Here is a 21250-nt window from a genome sequence, read left to right on the forward strand (position 1 = left end):
AAATGAAGCCCACACTCCTCAGCCTCCTTGGAGATGATGTGATTCATCCTTGCTCCAGCCTTCAACAGACCTCCAAATAACTTTCCCATCTTTCTGAATGACTTTAACACCTGGATTACAATCTTCCTCTTTGTCCCATTCCCTACCTGTTGAAATCCAACTCATCCTTCAAAGACTAGCTCAAATGACTCTTCTTTCATGAAGACATTTACTGATGTTCATCAGTTGGGAAATGGCTGAACAAGCTGTGGTATGTGATTGTGATGGCATGTTGTTCAGTCATTTCTATAGAGTCCAACTCTTCATGACCCCATTTGGGGTTTTCTTGACAGAGATAATAGAGCAGTTTGCCATTTCCTTTTCCAATTCATTTTCCAGATGAGCAAACTGAGGCAACAGAGTAAAGTGACTTGCCCACGGTCATACAGCTAGAAAGTAAGAAAGTAATCCCCCCAACTAGTGGAAATTTTCTTTTTAATGTGTTTCTATCAATGAGTTTATGAAAAAAGCATTTTTTAAAGCACCTACTGTGTGCCCTATATCATGCTAAGCTTCAAGGATACAAATACCAAAAATGACATAGTCTACCCTCAAGAAGTTTCGCTTCTATGGATAGATATTACTTTTTATAAATAAATAAGTGGAACGTGATTTTAGATGGGGGGCACTTATAACCAAGGGAATCAGAACATACCTCTTGAGGGAGTTGACATTTAAGCTGAACCTTGAAGAGAGTTAAAGGTTCCAAATGCAAAGATGAAGAGGCAGAACATTCATTCCAGGCATGGGAGACATGTGCAAAGGTGTTAAGATGAGAGATGTGATGTCATATGTAGAGAATGGTAAATTAGCCAATTTGGCTGAACTATAAAGTGAACAAAGAGTGAATTATGTAATAGGTCAGAAAAAATAGGCTAGAACCAGATTATAAAGGCCTTCAAATTCCAAGCAGAGCAATTTGTTTTTTGTCCCAAGAGCAATGTGGATTCATTTGAGATTCTTGGGCAAGGAAGTAACATGATCATAACTGTGCTTTGAAAATACCCATCTGGCAGCTGTGTATAGAGCAGACTGGATCAAAGAGAACAGTTATAGAGTATTACAATAGCGTAGACAAGAAGTGATAAGGGCTTAGATTGGCGTGCTTGTGGTTTTAGTAGAGAACAAAGGAAAGATTCGTGTTGAAGAAGTAGAACTGGTAAGACAACAACTGATTGGATGGGAGATACAAATGAGAATGAAAAGTTGGGTATCATTTCTAGGTTGTGAACCTGGATGGCTGAAAGAGCAATGACACTCTTAACCAAAATGAGGAACTGAGGAAGAAAGGTAGACTTGTGGCAGGAAAGGAGAGATAACAAGTTCTCTTTTGGGTATGTTCACTTTGAGAGGGGAAGTCTGTTTGGAAGTACTCGGTTGGCAATGGCTGTGTATGTCTAGAACTCAGGGACCAGAATAGGGCTAGATAGATGGATCTGAGAGTCATCTGCATAGAGATGATGGCAGAAGCAATGGCAACTAAAAGAAAATGTTCAGAGAAGGATAAGAAGAGAATCTAGGTAAGAGTCTTAAGGCATAACCATAGTCAGAGGGTGAAACATGGATTACAATCCATCCATGGAGTCTAAGAAGGAGTGGTCAGAAAGGTAGAAAATAAACCAAAAAATGGGAAAAACCATAGTTTTATGAAAATTCATGGAGAAGTGGTTAACCTAGTCAAATGTAGCACAAAAGCCAAGAAAGAGGAGTATCAAGAAAAGATCATTGTGTTTAAGAGAATATCATTGACCATTAAAAAAATACAATTGGGAGGTGGGGATAGAAGCAAGGAATTGAGAAGTAAAAATCAAAAGATGAGAATGGGGGAATGGGGTGGGGGAATGTGTGAAGGAAGCTTCTTCTAGGACTCTAGCCATGGAAGAGCTAAAAAGGAAAATAGAACAGGAGGAAAACTTAACAGGATCTGTAAGGTGAAAGTTTTTTTAAGGATGAAGTGGAAGCATTTTTTTTAAACCCTTACCTTCCATCTTGGAGTCAATACTGTGTATTGGCTCCAAGGCAGAAGAGTGGTAAGGGCTAGGCAATGGGAGTCAAGTGACTTGCCCAGGGTCACACAGCTGGGAAGTGTCTGAGGCCAAATTTGAACCTAGGACCTCCCATCTCTAGGCCTGGCTCTCAATCCACTGAGCTACCCAGCTGCCCCCGGAAGCATTTTTAAGGCCGTAGAAGGAAAGAGTCAACAGAAACTGAAAATGACGAAAAGAAAGATAGCAATCAAAGGGTCAAGTTCATGGAGAAGATAAGAGAAGATGGCAATTGAGGGCACAAGTAGAGGAGTTGTTAAAATGTATTATCTCAGGGGTAGCTAGGTGGTTCAGTGGATTGACAGCAAGGTCCTAGGTTCAAAATCTGGCATCAGACACTTCTCAGCTGTGTGACCCTGGGCAAGTCACTTAACCCCCATAGCCTAGCCCTTAGCATCTTCTGCCTCAGAACCAATATACAGTATTGATTCTAAAAAAGAAAATAAGGGTTTAAATAAATAACTAATTTTTAAAGAAGTATCTTATCCTCCAATACTGGAACAAAAGAAGAGAATACATAGAGCTGTCACTTAACCCCAAATGCCTCATTCTTGACCACCCTTCTGCTTTGGAACCAATATACAGTATTGATTCTAAGATGGAAAGTAAGGATTAAAATAAATAATTTTTAAAAGAAGCATCAGGCTCCTCCTCCCTTCGCAGCCCCAAGCGGGCCTGAGAGGCTGCATAGCTAGAGCAGCAACAGCGCCAGGAGCGTGCAATAGCAGCAGCAGCTGTAGCACCTCAAGTCCTTTTATGAAAAACCTCCTCCTGCACATATTAAGGAAGATGAGACTAAGCCAGAAGGCTGTATCCCAGATGTACCAGGCAATGAACATGCCAGAGAATTTCTGGCTCATGCTCCGACTAAAGGACTCTGGATGCCCCTGGGGAAGGAAATCACGGTTATGCAATGCTGGCGCTGTAAACAGCATGGACCCAGAACAGGTGACAAGAATGCCCATTCTTTATCAAAGGCAATCAGAAATTAGAACAATTCAGAGTGGCACACGAAGATCCCACGTATGACATCATAAGAGAGAATAAGCGGCATGGAAAGGATGGGAGGATACAGCAGTTAAAGCAGCTACTAGAAGATTCTACCTCAGATGAAGATGGCACTAGTTCCAGCTCTTCAGAATGTAAGGAGAAGCATAAGAGAGAGAAAAAGAAAGAGAAACATAAGAAAAGGAAAAAGAAGAAAAAGAGAAAGAAAGAGAAAGAGAAACATAAGAAAAGGAAAAAGAAGAAAAAGAGAAAGAAAAAGAAAGAGAAACATAAGAAAAGGAAAAAGAAGAAAAAGAGAAAGAAAAAGAAAAAAAGCGCAAATTGAAATCAAATGAGAGTTCAGACTCTGACTAAAAAGTCATTTCCTTTGAATCCACCTTGTCACTCCAGAATCATAGCTGAATGTCAGAGGTAAAGAAGAAGTAGCCACAAAAGGGCGTCCGTTGTCAGAGAAAAAGGAACCAAAAAACTTGCATAGTTAGCATCCCCCCATGGCATTTTGCCCTCACTGCCAACAGTGATGAATTCACTATGATGGTGAGTTTCTTATCAGCCTCACTGCTGGATTCTCATCCTCCTCCTTCCTGTGTACTGTCGTTTGTGATTAGTTTTGAAAAAAAAAATCAAGCCTAAGATACAAAAATGTTCTAGGTGTTTCCAAGAGAGATTCCCCTAGAAGATCAGAGGGTTAGTGGGGTAGAAGGATGACTTGAGAAGTTGAGATCCTCAGCAGTTACAAGTGCATTCTAGTGAGTGATGAATAATAAAACTCCATCATTTCTGACTTAAAAGTGAATATCCTTGCTGTATACTTGCAAAATCTAATGGTGGAAAAATGGAAAAGGAGGCAGCTATATGAAATATCTTATCTCCATTGTAATCATTTTGTTGTAGAATCTGGCGCTCCACAAAGTAACTGATCCACTAAGATTTTTAGGAAAAAAAATTTTTTGTCAGCAGAAAATCCTTCCTTTCCTTCCCAGTACAATCTACTCCCCAATTCAGAACAACAGCAAAAGAAAACCCCATAAAAATGTGAACTGATAAAAAAAATAAAGAAGCATCAGTTCATCCTCTAAGACTGGAGCAAAAGAAGAGAATGCATGGAGTTATTGTATTGAGTTGGTTTGAAATGTGAAATTGAGGCAGAAGGGAAGCTTGGACTGAATGGCTCCAAATTTTTCAGGGTGATGTGAGGTCCTCTATGAGAAGGAAGGGAAGGAGATTTGAGGAAAGAAGAGCAGGCTGAAAACAGCTGCTGGGGGAATATGATAGAGAGCAGAGTAAAGAATAATAAAAAAGATTGGAGGGCAGAAGTGAAGGCTCAGTTGACACTGGGTGACATAAATTTGTCATAGACCCAGACAGGACAGTTGTGCAATTTTCTCTAATGGCTTTCAACTGAAGGAAAGAAACCAGAAGCAGAAAAGGTCGATGAAGGCTAAGGATAATTCATAGATGGGTTTGTAAGCTCCTTCAAAATAGGGACTATGAGGAGGCAGCTGGGTGGCTCAGTGGACTGAGAACCAGGCCCAGAAATGGGAGGTCCTGGACTCAAATGGGGCCTCAGACACTTCCTAGCTGTGTGACCCTGGGCAAGTCATTTGACCCCTATTGCCTAGCCCTTACCATCCTTCTACCTTGAAACCAATACATGGTAGTGATTCTAAGATGGAAGGTGAGGATAAAAAAAAAATAGGGACCATAAATTAATTATTTATGTACTTCTCCTAGCTAGTGCTTAATAAATAGGTCTTGAATGAATGTTTTGCTCTGGAATATCACCGTTTTCACACAACTCACTCTAGTGATGATTCTGGCTGGAATGAAATGTAGTAAGTTTGCCTCCTAGCCCACCCTAATCTATGAAAAATGGAGAGAATCTAAATGACTTAAGATCAAAGCCCAAGTTCCCAATGCCCTTCCTTCCAGTTGGAGGTCCATACCAAATTCATCCACAGTAAAGAAGCGTGATATCTTTCTTCCTGACTTCTCTACCACCACTTTGTAGGAGCCATAGATGGGTTCCGATGAGAGGGTGAAGGACTGCTGCTTGAGACCTCTCTCTAAATTGAGATTCTGCCATTGCATGATACGATTCCTTTGGGGGTCCTATAAAAAGGAACAAGAAAGCTATAGGACAAAGAGGAGAAATGTGAGGACCCCTGGATGACTCAAAGTAGTCTGAAGGGTCTTTAGCATTGCTCTCTTCCAAGATGGAAAAGGAAGCAATGAGCTACAACAGACTGAGGCTCTGGGAATAGGAAGAACTTTGGGATGAAGGCTTCTCTTTTTTTTCTTTTTTTTTAATTAAATGAATTTATTTAAATTAATTAATTTAGAATAGTTTTCCATGGTTATAAGACTCAAATTCTTTCCTCTCCTCCCCCCCTTCCTGTAGCTGATGCACAATTCCTCTGGGTTTTACTTGTGTCATTGATCAAGACCTATTTCCAAATTATTGATATTTGCTGTAGAGTAATTGTTTAGCATCTACGAGAACCTTGGGATGAAGGCTTCTCTTGCTAGCTCCTATCTCTGAAGTGACAAGGAAGGGTCCTACATATGAACATGTTCCCTGTATTTACTGATTCCCCAAGATTTGAAACACTTCTTTCTACTCACCTCGACATACACCAGTGGAAACTGGAAGAAAAAAATGGAAAAACATATGAGTCTAAAATTGCTTCTTAAGTCAGAAAATTCAGACAAATCTACAGAGCTGAACATGGTTATATTTGCAGTAAAACGTATTCTGGACAGAAGCTTCTCAGAACTATTATTAGGTGTATGTATACATACAGATGCTTATAGGGCTACTAGGCAGCGCTGGACCTGGTGTCAGGACAACCTGAGTTAAAATTCAGCCTCAGCCATTTACAAGCTCTGTAGCCTTGGACAAGTCATTTAACCCTGTTTGCCTCAGTTTCTTCATCTGTAAAATGTAGATAATACTAGCATATAACTCTTCAGGGTTGTTTTGAGGGTCAATTGAAATAATACTTGTAAAGCATTTCACACAGTGTACGAAATGCCCATGGTAGGTGCCATAACAATGTTAGCTGTGGTGATGATGATAATGTATTTACACAAAAATACACATTTTCATTCACTTAGAAATTGAGATTCTCTGACATTGTTAATGATTATAATCCTCATCAAAATCATCACAATGTGATGTCCTTTTACAAACTTGGAGACAGGCTCTAGTAGAGTCATTCATCACTGAATCTAAAGAATGACTCACAACCTCCACTCATGAGGGAGGTGGACAAAAAATACCCCTTCTGGCCTCATCCAATGCTCAGCCTCCCATCAAGAGGATTTATTTATCTTGCAGCCTACCCAAAATATCAGATGTTACTCTTGAAAGAAGGAAACTTGGTTAGCCAAACCAATTGCTCAATCTGGTTCCATAGAAGATTAACAGGAAAATATGAACAAAAGAAAAGTGAATCATTGTAGAAAATTAATTCTAAGCATGTCAAGGAGGTCTAAAACCATAAATCAGGATCATAGATTTAGAGCCAGAGAGGTCTTTGGTATTTATATAGTTTGACTCTCATTTTATGGATGAGGAAACTGAGGCATTTGGAGATGAAATGACTGGTTTCAAATCAATCAGGTAGTGAGTGATGGAGCTAATGGTCCTAATCTCTCATCTTTTGATTCCACATCCAACACTGTTACCCCTCTATGCCTCCACTTCCCTTTTGTTTCCCATGAAGGTTTCCCATGAAGGGTTATCTATATAGTAGATGCTTAATAAGGAAAAGAATATCCTTTTCTTCTTTTCCCTCTTATAATGCTTCATATTGGAAATCTTATCCTGAGATGGGACTGGAAGCCGGTGCTACTGTTCTCAGCTCCCCAGAGACATGCCCCTCACTGTTAGGATCCCACGACAGTTTTGACATGGCTGTTAAGGTGACTTACCGTCTCATTCTGGGGGTGAAAATTTTCATCCACAGCAACAATACGAAAGCGAACTGAAACAAAGAAGTATCACCCATGAGACTCCAAATCCCTATTCTAGTCACTCAGGACAGTGATCTAGAAGACCATGGGGAAAAGAAAACTGCAATTTTTCAGAAGGAAAATAATGGGGATGAGGCTCACCCTTTTTTGAAGTTGCCCCTGACCCTCACAGCCTCCATACCTTGCTGTTTTGGCTTGTAGATGGGTTTGTCTGTTTGCATAAAAACCAAACTCCTTGGGTTCTTCACCAGCACTGTCTTCCGTTTATTGAACGTTTGTGTTGGACCCATCACTTGAACAGTGAAGAATGCCACCTCTGAGGATGAAGATAACCTTGGGATCTGGGAAATACAAATATTTTTCATAATTTATGCTGCTTATTCACTTTGGAGATCTCATCCCTCAACATAAACTTCCTTCCTCTTTCAGTCTTACTAAAGAAAATTGGTAAGGTGCATGGAATATTTTTTCCTTCTTTTTTTTACAAATTGAGATGAGAGTAAAAAGACTTAATTTATCATATGCCTTCCTTCTGCATGTGTCTGTCTTGCTACTTTTACTTCTCTTATCTATTTCTCTATTGTCTATTAAAGTCCAACATTCTTGGCCAGTACTTCAAAACATGGTGCTTACCTTTATGACACATCAGCTTTCTGTTACTCTTAATAAATGTTGATTGACTGATGGACTGACTTTTTCAACATCCATCTCTCATTATAGTCCCTACCCTGGCTATATTCAAGAAACTGGACTATTAGTCTTCCCCAAATACCTAGTGTTTTCCTACCATTCAGCATTTGTTTACACAGGTGAAGAAGTTGGCACCCATTAGGGCTGTTGGTTTTTAGAACCTGTTTTATGAAGACTTATGAGATGATATCCCTCATACTTACCCCCTCAGTGAGATCATTCCCTCTCTCCTTAGTTTAACTAAGGTGAGTCACCTTCCAGTCCAAGAATTCCCCTTCTGTTATATATTCCTTGTTCTAGTCTAATCTGTAGAACTTCTCCAATTTCTGTTTGTGGTTTTGCTTGGATAAATGTGTTTAACTGATATTTGCTATTCATGATGATCTTTTGTGTGACCAGCATTTGATAGAAAGGAAGCAAGTTGGCCAATATAAATTAAAGGGTACCTTTCTTTTTGAGAGGAATCAGGGAAATGGCTTTCATTCTGAACCTATCATACCTGCCAGACTAGAGATATTTGAAGGACTGAAGAAAAATGTAATTCTAATCTTAGAGATAGAAGAAATTGCCCTGTCTCGAAGTTTTTAGGTCCTACCTGTCTTCTCACCCCCAGCTAGACTGCTGCTAGTATAAGGATGGCCCTTCTACTTTTTTGCAAAGTTGAAATGTGAATTCCAAATCATATCTATCCCTGCAATCCACAAACTACATCATATATCCTTATTGGCGAACCTATGGCACACATGTGGATGGGGCTACTCCCTTCCCTCTCTCCATGAGCCTGAGGACTTTCCTCCCATCACCTGCCCCTCTGCCCAGCAACCCAATGGAAGTGCTTCCTCCTTCCCTTGTCTAAGGTAAGGCAGGGGACTTACATGTAGCATGAGGGTTGCAGTTTGGGCACTCGATCTCTAAAAGGTTCACCATCACTGTCATGTATAAACATGCATACACACATATGTGTATGTATTGAGGATATATGTTATACACATATATATTATACTCATATTCATGTTAGACTAGACTTTGTTCCCATATTTCTCCACATTCTTTATACTCATCATTTTTTATAGTGCAGAATATTCTATTACATTCATATACCACTATGTGTTTAGTGATTCCTCAAACTATAAGGCATTTACTTACCTATTTTGTACCCAGTTTCTTGATTACTCAAAAAAGTGCTGCTATGAATATTTTGGTATATTTGAAACCTTACTTTCTATCTTTTAATTCCTTGGGGTATATATCTACCAATGAGATCTCTGGGTCAACATTAATATTTTAGTCATTTTTTAGGCATAATTTAAAAATACTTTCCAGAGTGATTGGATCAGCTTACAGTTCTTCTTTGGGACCAAGCTTTGTCACTGTAATTCCAGTGTTTAGTTTGGAATGTTTTGTTCTTTCCACTTGAACTTTCTTCTTATGGTTATTATGAGCACCTCAAAGGGAGATGAGTAAATGTTCCATGAAATGACAGAGTACAACTAACTTGGCTCCTTTCTTTGTTCCTTCAAAGAGAACCTGTGAGCTATCCTTCTTTTTCTCTAAATTTATTTTATCTTCTATTTTTATTATTACAAAAATATGAAAATAAATATGGTTCAGTTCTTTTAATTTACTTTTGATTTCAGTTCTTCAGTCTTTGGATTTATTGGTCACTGGGCAAGGATCTCACTGAATCAGAAGCAATAGTTAAATAAGTATTAATAAATATCCTAAAAACTAAAATTCTTAGTACTCTTTAACTTTTCATCATTTTCCACTAAAGGAAGGGAAGGAAACTGCACCTGCAGACCATTTTGTAGTTTTCTTAATTTCCAGGGTTCTTTCCTCTTCTGCTGTCACCATCATGACACAGACCCTCCTCCCCTTGAGCTTGGAATGCTACAATAGTCTGTTGATTGTTCCCCCTGCCTCAACTTTCTCCTCTCTCAAACCCATTCTCCACTCTGCTTTCCTACTCATCTTTCTAAAGGACAGGTGTGACCATGTCACACACACACACACCATTCCATAAACTCCAATGGCTTCCTATTACCTCCAGGATTAAATAGAAAATCCTTTTTGGCTTTTAAAGTCTTTCAAAATTGGATCCCCTCTTACTTTTCAGTCTACTTACACACACACGGTGATCTGGTAACACTGGTCCCCTTTTTTGTTCCTTGAACCAGACATTCCATTTCCTGGCTCCTATTATTTTCACTCTGTATCCCCCCATGCCTGGAATTCTCTCCATCCTCATCTCCGCCTCCTAACTTCCTTCAAGTCTTATCTAAAATCCCCCCTTCCAAAAGAAGTCTGTTTTGATCACCTTTAATGCTGGTGCCTTTTCTTTGCAATTATCTACAGTTTATCCTACATGCAGCTTTGAAGATAAAATGAGATATTTGTAAAGTGCTTATTGCAGTGTCTGGCACGTAACAAACTTTATATAGATGGTAGTTATCATTAATATTGTTATTTGTGCATAATTGTTTGAATTCTCCCTCCTTTGAGACTCTGAGATCCTTGAGAATGAAAACATTTTTTCAGTTGTATTCCCTGGTGCTTAGCACAATGCCTGCCATATAGCAGGCACTTAATAAATGTTTGGTGAAAAGGTAGCTAGGTGGCTCAATAAATGGAGAGCCTGGCCTAGAGATGGGAGGTCCGAGGTTCAAATCTGCCCTCAGACACTTCCCAGCTGTGGGACCCTGTACAAGTCACTTGACCCCCATTGCCTAGCCCTTACCGCTCTTCTGCCTTGGAGCCAATACACAGTATTGATTCTAAGAGGGAAAGTATGGGTTTTAAAAAAAATGCTTGCTGACTAGAATGCAGTAGCCAAATAAGCCACCCCACAATAGAACAAGTTAACTCATAATGACGATCTTTGTACTTAGACTAATCTTTGGAAAACATATTTTCTATTTCTGAAACAAAGTCTTGGCAGCACAGTGGAACCTTTCAGAAGTTTTGCTCTGCTGAAACATCCTTCAAGAATTTAAAGTCACTTCCCTATCATGAAGAATTGTTGGACTAGGACTTTGTGGAGAGGTGCCTGTTTGTGTATGTATGCATTTCAACATAAAAGCATGGATTAAAGCCACAAAGGACCCTGTCGGTCATGTATTATTGTCCTTTTGTTTTCAGGTGAAGGAACAAACCCAGGAAGTTTAAATGAAATTCCCAAGGTCATAGAAATCATAACGAGGAGTCCAAGCCCAAGTCTTCTGACTCCAAATTCAGCAAGCTCTCTGATATAGTATATATACTATGTTATTATCATGTCCTCTCTCTCTCTCTCCCCCTCTTCCGCTTCTCCCCCCTCTCCCTTTCTCTCCTTCTCCCCCTTCTCTCTCTCTCCCCCTCTCCCCTTCTGTCTCTCTCTTTCTTTTTCTCTCTCTTTTTCTCCCTTCCTCACAGACACATAGAAGGATTTCAAGATTCCTATGCCCACTGTAGTCTGAGCATCTGCCTGCTTGCCTGCCTCTATTAAAGACCCCTCTAGGCCAGAGAACTGAGCACAAAATGGGGAGGGGAGCCTTGACAGAGCAAATTCTGGAGGAGATTTCCCCCACTGGGTCTGCTGACTCAGAGTTTAAATGATAGATCACTTTACAACAGAAGATGAACTGGAGTCAGAGGCATGTGGCAGAATTAGAGACATCATCTGGGTTTAGGACAACTTCTTTCCATTCAAGATTCAGATTGCTATCAGGCAAGCAATACCAGGAACATGGAAGAGTAGATATATAGCAGTTATCACCCAAGAGTTTATAAGAACTACAAATGACTAATAAATTCCTCCCTAGAACTTGAAGAGACAAAATGGGAAACTGTGTCCCTTCCTGCATTTCTTTATTCCTGAGACTGAGATGGAGTGAAAACCATTCCTTTCTATTTCTTTGTATAAGACTTGGGTTTAGGGGGCAGCTGGGTGGCTCAGTGGATTGAGAGCCAGGCCTAGAGACGGGGGAGGTCCTAGGTTCAAATCTGGCCTCAGACACCTCCCAGCTGTGTGACCCTGAGCAAGTTGTTTAACCTCCATTGCCTAGCTCTTACCACTCTTCTGCCTTGGAACCTATATACACTATTGATTCCAAGATGGAAGGTAAGGGTTTAAAGCTCAGGAACTTTTTTCTTCTGAGGGTCAGAGAGAGATAAAGAAAGAGGCATTTGTAGGGTGGTATAATCAGTTGTGACTGTCTCTGTTTTAGTGCAAGAGTTATTTTGCCTATTTTTTTAAATTTTTGTTTCATGCACAATATAAACCTGCCACAATTGCATATTGTACATCAAAATCTATGGGTCCTTGAGGGAGCAGGGTGGTATAGAGGACAGAGAGCCAGGCCTGGACTGTGGGGGACCCAGATTCTAAAGTATCCCCTGTTTATTTATTTTTTATTTTTTTAAGACCCTTACCTTCCATCTTAGAATCAATAAAATTGGTTACAAAGGCAGAAGAATGGTAAGGGCTAGGCAATGGGGGTCAAGTGACTCATCCAGGGTCCCACAGCTGGGAAGTGTCTGAGGCCATATTTGAACCCAGGACCTCCCATCTCTGGGCTTGGCTCTCCATCCACTGAGTTACCCAGCTATCTTCAAGTACCCCCTGTTTAAAGAAAACGAGAGCATCCAGCCCCTCCAGAAGGATGGGTGCCCATCTTAGAAGTCAATGTGAGGAGCGCTGTAGTCAATCAGACAGGCTCAGATGAGCGGTACTCACCTTGAAGGGAAGGCAGAGGAATGCATCTTTTGTGTTCACCTGATGAGTAAATATGGTGCTGCCATTAGCAGCAGGTCTGATGAACTCCAAGGTAGCACTGGCAGTCACTGACTCGTTCAGGTGGTTCATAAACAGACAGGCTTTTTGAGTGATCCCAGTCTGAAGCAGGGAGGGGACCAGCACCATGTAGTGACTAGAAAGAGAAGAAACCCAACCAGACAGTCACTCAATGAGCATCTACTGGGTGCTTTTGCTCTGGGTTGCCACCATGACTGTGTTTCCGGCACCATCCCAGCTACCACCGACAGCTAGGAAGTGGGTCTACTGCTGTGACATCCTGGAAGGAGTTGCTTTCCTTCTCTCTCCCCCAAGTCAGGAGAATAATCATGCATGGGAAGGAGCCCTCAGGGGTGTTGCTGTTTCACAGACAGACTTCACTTAAGGAGACATCTGAATTAGCCATCATATTCATATGAACACAAAAGTCAATTAAGTTGTTATTCTTTTTTTACTTTACGAAGCTTAGCAACCAGGAAAGCAGTTATTTAATACAAGAGCATACTTGACGTGCTTGACTTTTTAGTTGTGTCTGATGCTTCATGACCCCATTTGGGGTTTTCTTGGCAAAGATACTGGAGTGGTTTGCCATTTCCTTCTTCAGTTCATTTTACAGATGAAGAAACTGAGGCAAACAGAGTTAAATGATTTGCCCAGGGTCACACAGCGAATAAGTGTTGGATGCTAGATTTGAACTCAAGAAGAAGAGTCTTCAGGCTCAGGGTTCTTATCTACTGTGCTATCTAGCTTCCCTGTTCTGGACGAGGAGTCAGAGAAATCTAGTTCAGTCCAACTCTATACTCATCGTGTGACACTAGAAAGGTCACAATCTCTCTCATTGCCAATTTCCTCATCAACAAAATGGGTTTGATTATATCTGAACCTCTTATCTTACAGCAATACTACAAGAGTGGAATGCAACAACAGTTGAAGTATTGTTCTGATGCCAGTTGTTAAATGATGCATATAACATTTTACATTTGAAAATTTAAAACATACACAACTTCCCCAGGAATATATCTATTGTATAAACAAGCTACGTGTAGCCCCAGTGTTACTGATACTTTCGGGAATGTAAGCATTTGAACCTTTTATGATACCAAAATTCTTTATATAATTTTGGGCACTTGCCCCAGGGTCATAGTACATATGAGATCATAGGGTAATAACAGCAACTTGCATTCATGCAGTACTTTGAGGTTTATAAAGTGCCTTCCTCACAATTATGTGAGGAAATTTGTGTGTGATCCCATTTTCCAGATTAGAAGAGTTAGGCTCAGCTTACATAGCTGCCCCAAGACAAAGCTGGGACTAGAGTATTATGAAGAAATGCCCTTCAAATTATTGAAGGAGAAGAGAAAAAACATGAACACATTTTCTATTTCTGTCAAGTTCCCTTAGGTTATATAAAAGCAGTGATTGTTGATCCTTTTTCATTGGCAAGAGGAATAGCTGTTTTCAAAGGTTAAGAGCAAGGCTTTCAAGAGGGTTATGCTGTGGCAAGATAAGCAAAGCAAACAATATTATTCCCTGGACATGGGAGTCCTGGGCTCAAATCTGGGGTCAAACACTTTCTAGCTTTGTGACCCTAGAGAAGTCACTGAATTCCAATTGCCTAACCCTTACCACTCTTCTGGCTTGGAAATGATGTTTAGTATCAATTCTAAAACAGAAGGTAAGGGTTTTACATTTTTTTTAATTAGATTATTACTTTGAACAAAGTCAAAAATAGAATAGCCTACTAACTAGACAATGAATTAAAAGTACCATATTTAGGAAATATGCTTTGCATGATAATACATGAAATCCAGATCAAATTGCTTGCCAGCTCTTGGAAGGAGGAGGAAATGAAGGCAGGACAATAATTTGGATCATATGACTTTGGAAAATTTATTACATGTAATTGGCAAATAAATAAATAAATTTTAAAAAAGAAAAAATAAATTAAAAGTACTATATCTAAACTGTCTTCGAGTTAGGAATTCCAGAGTTCAGAATCTTGTCTCTAATATAATATAATATGATATGTATTATTATTACATTACATATTATTATATTACATGTTATTACATGTATTATTATATTATACACATTAAAGTATATATATTATTACACGCATTATTATTTTATGCCTGTTTTATTATATATATTATCAGGTGTATTCTGTTATACACATATGCATTATTATAATATTATTCATATTATATGTATTATGCATATTCTATATCTCATAAGTATAATTGATATACATATTATATTATAGAATGCATATTATTATATGTATTATTATATTCTATATTATCACATGTATTATTCTATGTATCTCATATTATAAGTATAATGTATATTATACATATATTGTACATAGTATATGTACTACATGATACATTATCATATGTATCATTAGTGTACTATTTGTATATTGTACATGTTGTTGCATGTAATAATTATGTGTGTTATATGATGGAATATATTCTTATACATATTAAAAGTATAATATATAAATAATACATATAAATAGCATTACAAATCTTAAAGCCTTATATATTAGCTATTCATTTCTTTAAAAGAATCTAAATGAGGGGCAGCTGGGTGGCTCAGTGTATTGAGTCAGGCCTAGAGATTGGAGGTCCTGGGTTCAAATCTGACCTCAGACACATCCCAGCTGTGTGATCCTGGGCAAGTCACAACCTCCATTGCCTAGCCCTTACCACTCTTCTGCCTTGGAGCCAATACACAGTATTGACTCCAAGATGGAAGGTAAAGATTAAAAAAAAAAAGAATCTAAATCTTCTCCTTGTCTTCCCAGGCACCTTAAGCCCATGTGGAATTGCAGTGGCCTGAATGTGGGATTCTGCTCATTCTCCCTGGTTATAGTGAGGGCCAAAGGCAGAATTCTTGGGACACCTAAAAATAGTCATCATTATTTCCCAGAAGTTGGGAGTGTGGAGGAGACTCTCTGGAAAGGACAGCTGAGAGGGGAGCTGAAGAGCCAGACCTTTCAAAACAAGACAGACATATTATGTTAACATTGTAACAAGCAGCTACATCCAGGATTATTTCAAATTGTAATACTTTTAAGATGTCACATAATTTTCCCATTTTCCCCACACTGGCTGTTTTCCAACTTCTGTGGCAACTCCTTTGGCAGCAACAGAGGCAAAAGATTAGGGGATTAGTGGGAGGCAGCATTTTAATTTGTTTGTCCTGACTGTAGAGGAAAAAAAAAAGTAGATTCTGGGTTGTGGCAGCAACTGGGAGAAAGGATTATGGCTAAACCCTGGGGCCTGGACAAAGGAAGAAGCAGAATTGAAAGGGCAGAGACTGAGAAATAACAGGAATCAACAGTGGCGGGAGGTCCAGTGAAACTGACCCAACTGTGAAATAAGCAAATAAAGTGCCCTTCCACCTTCCGCTTCCTAGCAATCTGATCCTTTATGTTGCCAGCCACCTCATTCCACCCAAGCCTTCCATTCCCCAGAAAGTAGGCAGTGCTTCCCCAACTCTCTTTCCCAATCTACCCTCATCAAAACTCCCATCTCCTGCCTTTTTCAATCTTAGCAATTGTGCCAAAAAAGCAATCTGCTAAAAAACCAAAACCAAACCAAACCATGTCCTATTAGGTGTTAAGAAGTGATCATCTTTTGGGCAGGGAATTTTTGCTTAAAAACACCCACACACATGCATTTGGAAGGGCAATCAATCTCTTAAATCCAAAGGAATGAATTTCTAAAAGCAGAATAACAGGTAACTAAAGAAGGAATTGGGGGACAGTGAACTTTCCTGGCTTGTAAATCACCCCAAGCCTCTCCCCAGATTTTTTCCTGCATCTAAGTTTGGCCCTGGCTAAAGGAAATGATTTCCAAAACTGTGAGAAGAACAGATGATCAAAACAGAAGAAAAGAGGTAGAGAGGGGCCAGATAAGTAAACAAAACTTTAAAAAACGAGAAAGCAAAAAGGATGGGTCATTAGGAAGAAAGCAAAAGCTTAAGGTGGGACAAGGGGCAAGGTCTGGCTTGCTGCTCCCCTTCCAAACTAGCTCCTTTTTTTTTTTTTTTAATATCCAGTTTTCTCGGAAAACTTACGGTTCTCCATTGATCCCAGTGACCAAGGTGAGGAGCCACAGGACAAGACCTGCATGAAGCAGCCAATCTTTCCCCATTGTGCTGGAGAAGAAAGGCAGACTGGGAGGTCACACTAACTGGTTTCCTGGTCCTTGCACTGTGAACTGTTCCTAAATCCTCTGGGTTTTATGCTCCGCATTCTGCAAACAAGAAGCCCTGCCCACACAACCTAGACTCTTACAAAAGGTCATTGCTCTCTGGGATTGCCTCATTGCAGCCAAGGCTAATTTTTGGTAAATTCGGGAGCCTGCTGCTGAGATAACATCTCCATTTGAAATCAAGCCAGCTTCCCAGTTTAACTAGAAAACTTTAAACCCCCTTCCTTGATGCCTAACAGAGCGACTGGGCAGAGCTTGATTTGAGGGATCACTGCCATTGCTTCAAACATCTTCCTTTCTATCCAGCACAGGGTCAGAAACGTTTCTTGGCAGAGACTCGACTGGTTTGCTTTTCCTTCTCCAGCTCATTTTAGAGATGAGGAACTGAGACTTGCCCAGGATCACCCAACCCGTATGGAAGATGAGTGGTCCTGACTCCACATCCTGCACTCTCTCCACAGTGCCACCTGGCTACCCCAAAAGGAATAGTAGTTATCTCTCATCTAATCCCCAATAAAGATTATTTGTGAATTGGTGGAGATCAAGGTTTAGGGAGGAGATTGGTCAGGGGTGGATGTGGGTTGTGATTTATGGTAGAGGAAGGAAGGAGGGTATCAAATACAAATTGGATTACTTTATAATTTTGTCCAGAGCTGGAACTAATTGCCCCTATCACCTTCCACATCAAAGAAAGCCTCCTTTTCCCATCTGCACCAAGTCTTTTAAGTCCTAATCCTATGATCCTAAGGATCATTGAATAATCTGTGGATTGTAATTCAATTCTGTCCATGCCCACCCCCATACACACCTAGCCATATCCTTTCACCAAGTGTCTCTCCTTTGGAGTAAGAAAAGACAAAACAGGAAAAGAAGCTGTGAATTAGGAAGCATATAATATAAAATGAGAGCCCTGCTTACGGTCTGGTCAAGATCAGTGATATAGAGTATGTAGAGGGATTTTAAACTATGGAAGACACATTATTATTATTTGTAATGGTCAAATTAAGGAACAACAGAAAGTCTTCTTTAAGTTTCAGCACAGTTGAGTAATTGATATGATATTATTATATAGAATAGTATTATAGGACATTATAATAATTATTATACAATTTATAATTATTCATTTTAAATAATATTGCATAATTGTTTATTAAATATATGATTATTATACTATCAAGCCTTTCTATAGGTTAGATAGAAGAGTTGCCAAGCACTTTATGCATATCTCACAGCAACCCTGGGTGGTAGATGCAATTATTATCCTTATTTTACATAAAGAGGAACTTCAGGCAGACAGAGGGTAAGTAACGTGCTCAGAGTCAGAAACTAGTTGGTGTGTGAGGCAGGATTTGAACTCAGATCTTTCAGACTTCTGATCCAATTCTTTGTCCACTACAATCTGGGTCACAATGGGTCTATCTAACTTTGAGATTATTTAGTATTCCAAAGCAGAAAGAGACAAATCATAAAAGAAGTAATGCAAGAAAAAGGAGGACAAGAACCCGGGAAAGATATGGCAAGAAGCATGAAGCAAATATTTTACATTTCAAATCAGTTAAGAATTATTCAGTGAGTCAACTATAAATGAATTTTCTAGAGGAAATATCCACTTTCTTTTTGCAGCTAGGTAATGAAGTGGATGGAGTTCTGGTGTAAAGCCAGGAAGACTCATCCTCTTAAGTTTAAATCCAGCCTTAGACACTTACTAGCTAGATTACCCTGGGCAAATCACTTTTTGCCTCAGTTTCCTCATCTGGAAAATGAGCTAGAGAAAGAAATGACAAACCACTCTAGGATCTGTGCCAAGAAAATCCCAAATAGGGGTCCCAAAGAATCCAATATGACTAAGAACAAATGCAGTTTGGCAAGCACTGAAAGTAATTCTCCCTTCTCCATAAACCTTTACATTTTAAAAAATTCTGTCTAAAGAAATAGCTGAATTCTTCATTTCACCACTTTTCTTCCCAAAATAACAGGACTTTAAGGCTACGTGTTCTGTGAGCATAGATTATGGAGAACATTTCTGCTAGTTACATATTAATCATCCTCCAGCACAGTTACTGGATGTGACCAAATCTATCCTGTGAGCAGTTCTGTTATTTCAACTAGTCATAGCCTGCCTCCCATTAGCCAAATTTCACAGGACATAAATCTATATAAATTCTTATGATCTCAGAGTGATCTTCTCTGTCAACTCCCAGAATACCTGGTACAATAGCTGGTCTGTCCATAGAAGAGAATTCATAAATACTTGCTTCTTTGATTAAGAATATTCATTCCTAATTTTTAATTAGAAAGTGGCCTGATGTAAAAGTATATATAAAAAAAGATTACTGAGCAATTGCCATCTAAATCCAGGCACCCACTTCTTGTTGTTCAGTAATTTTCAGTCCTGTTCAACTCTTCATGACTTCATTTGGGGTTTTTTTGTCAATAATACTAGAATGGCTTGCCATTTCCTCTTCCAGCTCATTTTATAGATGAAGAAGCCGAAGCAAACAGGACTAAGCAACTTGTCCAGAGTCAAACACAAACATATTTTAAATAGAATTCTTCAGTAAAGTTCCCCTTCTTCTGATAAAGACATCCCCTCCAATGTGCCTATCCGTGCCTTCCTATCACTGGGAACTCACATGTTCTTCCTTTAATCTACAACAGAGCATCCCCCAAACGTGCTGGGCATCTTCTTTGCATTCTCTTGACATTCTGAGGATATCGTTGGAGTTCTTGCTATGGGATCAGCCCTTCTTCTCTTTTTCTTTCTTTACTCTGTTCTTGCTGGATAAATTGTTGTTTGGTATGTGTGGCAGCTTGCTCACACCCATGGAACAGATGCTTCCATTGCCTTTCTGTCACTCTCAGTTTTGATTCTTTGGAAGCCTTATGACACAGCTGCCCATACAAAACCTAAGGAAGGGCATTGTTTAAAAGAGATAGACCTTTGTTTGAGGGGGACTCTTGAGGTCATTAAAGGAATTTTGCTATTTCTTAAAGGTGATTGACATAATGTCAACCAGCCAAGGGGAGGTCACGAAGACTTTACCACCTCTGGAGTTTCTTCTTCAACTTGAATTCTATACTTGATTTCCTCCATAACAGAATCCAGCAGCTTTGAAGATTGGGTATTTCCCTGTTTTATTCTTTGCTTGGTATTAATAATCACAGGGGCCTCAAACAAGGTACCCTCAAAGCATTGAAGGAGGAAGCCAAAAGGAAGACAAAAAGCAGATTAAAAAAAAGGAAAAGACCTGTTAACATTTGTAACGCATATTCTTTTTCACTGTCAAGAACCATGGAACACTCAGATTCACCCATCACAATTCTGGTTGTCTTTTGTTTTATTTTTTTCTTTGTATTGTCAACATCTGGCATACAGGATCTCAGGATCATAGATTGAGAACTGGAAGGGACAGTAGAAGACATCTATTCCAATCTTCTCATTTTCCAGATGAAAAAACAGGTTGAGTGGAATCGTGGGTTGGCTATGGGAGGGGTGGTGGGAGGTGGGGGGGAAGAAAAGAAAATGATCTTTGTTTCCAATGAATAATGTTTGAAAATGAAAAAAAATTAAGTTAAATTAAAAACAAAAAAGAAAAAGAAAGAACAGGTTGAGAAAGGTCAAGTTACTCACACAGAGTAAGTAGTAGAGTTGATATCTGAACTCAGTTCCTTTGACTAAGTTATACTTCTTTCTATTGTACCAAATTAAAGTCAAAATGGCACTGAAGGTTGGGGAAAAAAAGACTAGATAAAACCAAGTAGATATAGAGGTTTATATTGGAAGTTCTCAAGGTAACCAAAGGAGAGGAAAATTCTAAGGCATGGAGAGAAGTTTCAAATTTTAATTAAAAAAAAAAAGAAAGAAAACTTCAATATTATCAACCCATATATTTACTTTTCTTTCTTTTTTTAAATGTCTATCTTATTTTTCTACATTCCCATCTATTTAAAATTCTAATGAGGGGGCAGCTGGGTAGCTCAGTGGATTGAGAGCCAGGCCTAGAGATGAGGTCCTAGGTTCAAATCTGGCCTCAGACACTTCCCAGCTGTGTGACCCTGGGCAAGTCACTTGACCTCCTATTGCTTAGCCCTTACCACTCTTCTGCCTTGGAGCCAATACACAGTATTGACTCCAAGATGGAAGGTAAGGGTTTTAAAAATAAATAAATGAAATAAAATAAAATTCTAATGAATAATCTATACATACATCTAGGGCATTCTTGGTGAAGATATAAGGAGAGAAAGGGCAGTTTTCATAAATAATAGCTCACAATAGAGCACATCTTTATCATCATATGATTGACAAAAGGAGAATTAGGAAAGTGGCCTTACACAATGCTACCCTTAAAAAAAAAGGCATTTTCTGCAGGGATCTAAAAAACACTATCCACAAGCAGAGGATAAACTGTGGGAGTAAAAACACCGAGGAAAAGCAACTGCTTGACTACAGGGGTGGAGGGGATATGACTGAGGAGAGACTGTAAATGAACACTCTA

At 39.3% G+C, this 21250-nt stretch overlaps 1 protein-coding gene and 1 pseudogene across 2 annotated transcripts in view; one reads left to right on the forward strand and one right to left on the reverse strand.

The window, feature by feature from the left end:
• A2M (alpha-2-macroglobulin) overlaps positions 1-17092 on the reverse strand; it is an 89399-nt gene extending 72307 nt beyond the window's left edge. For both annotated transcript variants that reach the window (XM_007503621.3, XM_007503620.3), the window contains exons 1-6: positions 16618-17092; positions 12475-12667; positions 7252-7411; positions 7029-7081; positions 5718-5738; positions 5039-5204 (exon numbers count right to left, since the gene is read on the reverse strand). In XM_007503621.3, the coding sequence (XP_007503683.2) occupies positions 5039-5204; positions 5718-5738; positions 7029-7081; positions 7252-7411; positions 12475-12667; positions 16618-16694 (670 nt within the window). In that variant the 5' untranslated portion in view covers positions 16695-17092. The remainder of the gene's footprint in view (positions 1-5038; positions 5205-5717; positions 5739-7028; positions 7082-7251; positions 7412-12474; positions 12668-16617) is intronic.
• LOC130454273 (retinitis pigmentosa 9 protein homolog) lies at positions 1915-3519 on the forward strand (annotated as a pseudogene).
• Positions 17093-21250: the final 4158 nt, after the last annotated feature.

This window comes from Monodelphis domestica, chromosome 5, assembly GCF_027887165.1.
Source record: "Monodelphis domestica isolate mMonDom1 chromosome 5, mMonDom1.pri, whole genome shotgun sequence".
In the NCBI taxonomy this organism is placed as follows: Eukaryota; Metazoa; Chordata; class Mammalia; order Didelphimorphia; family Didelphidae; genus Monodelphis; species Monodelphis domestica.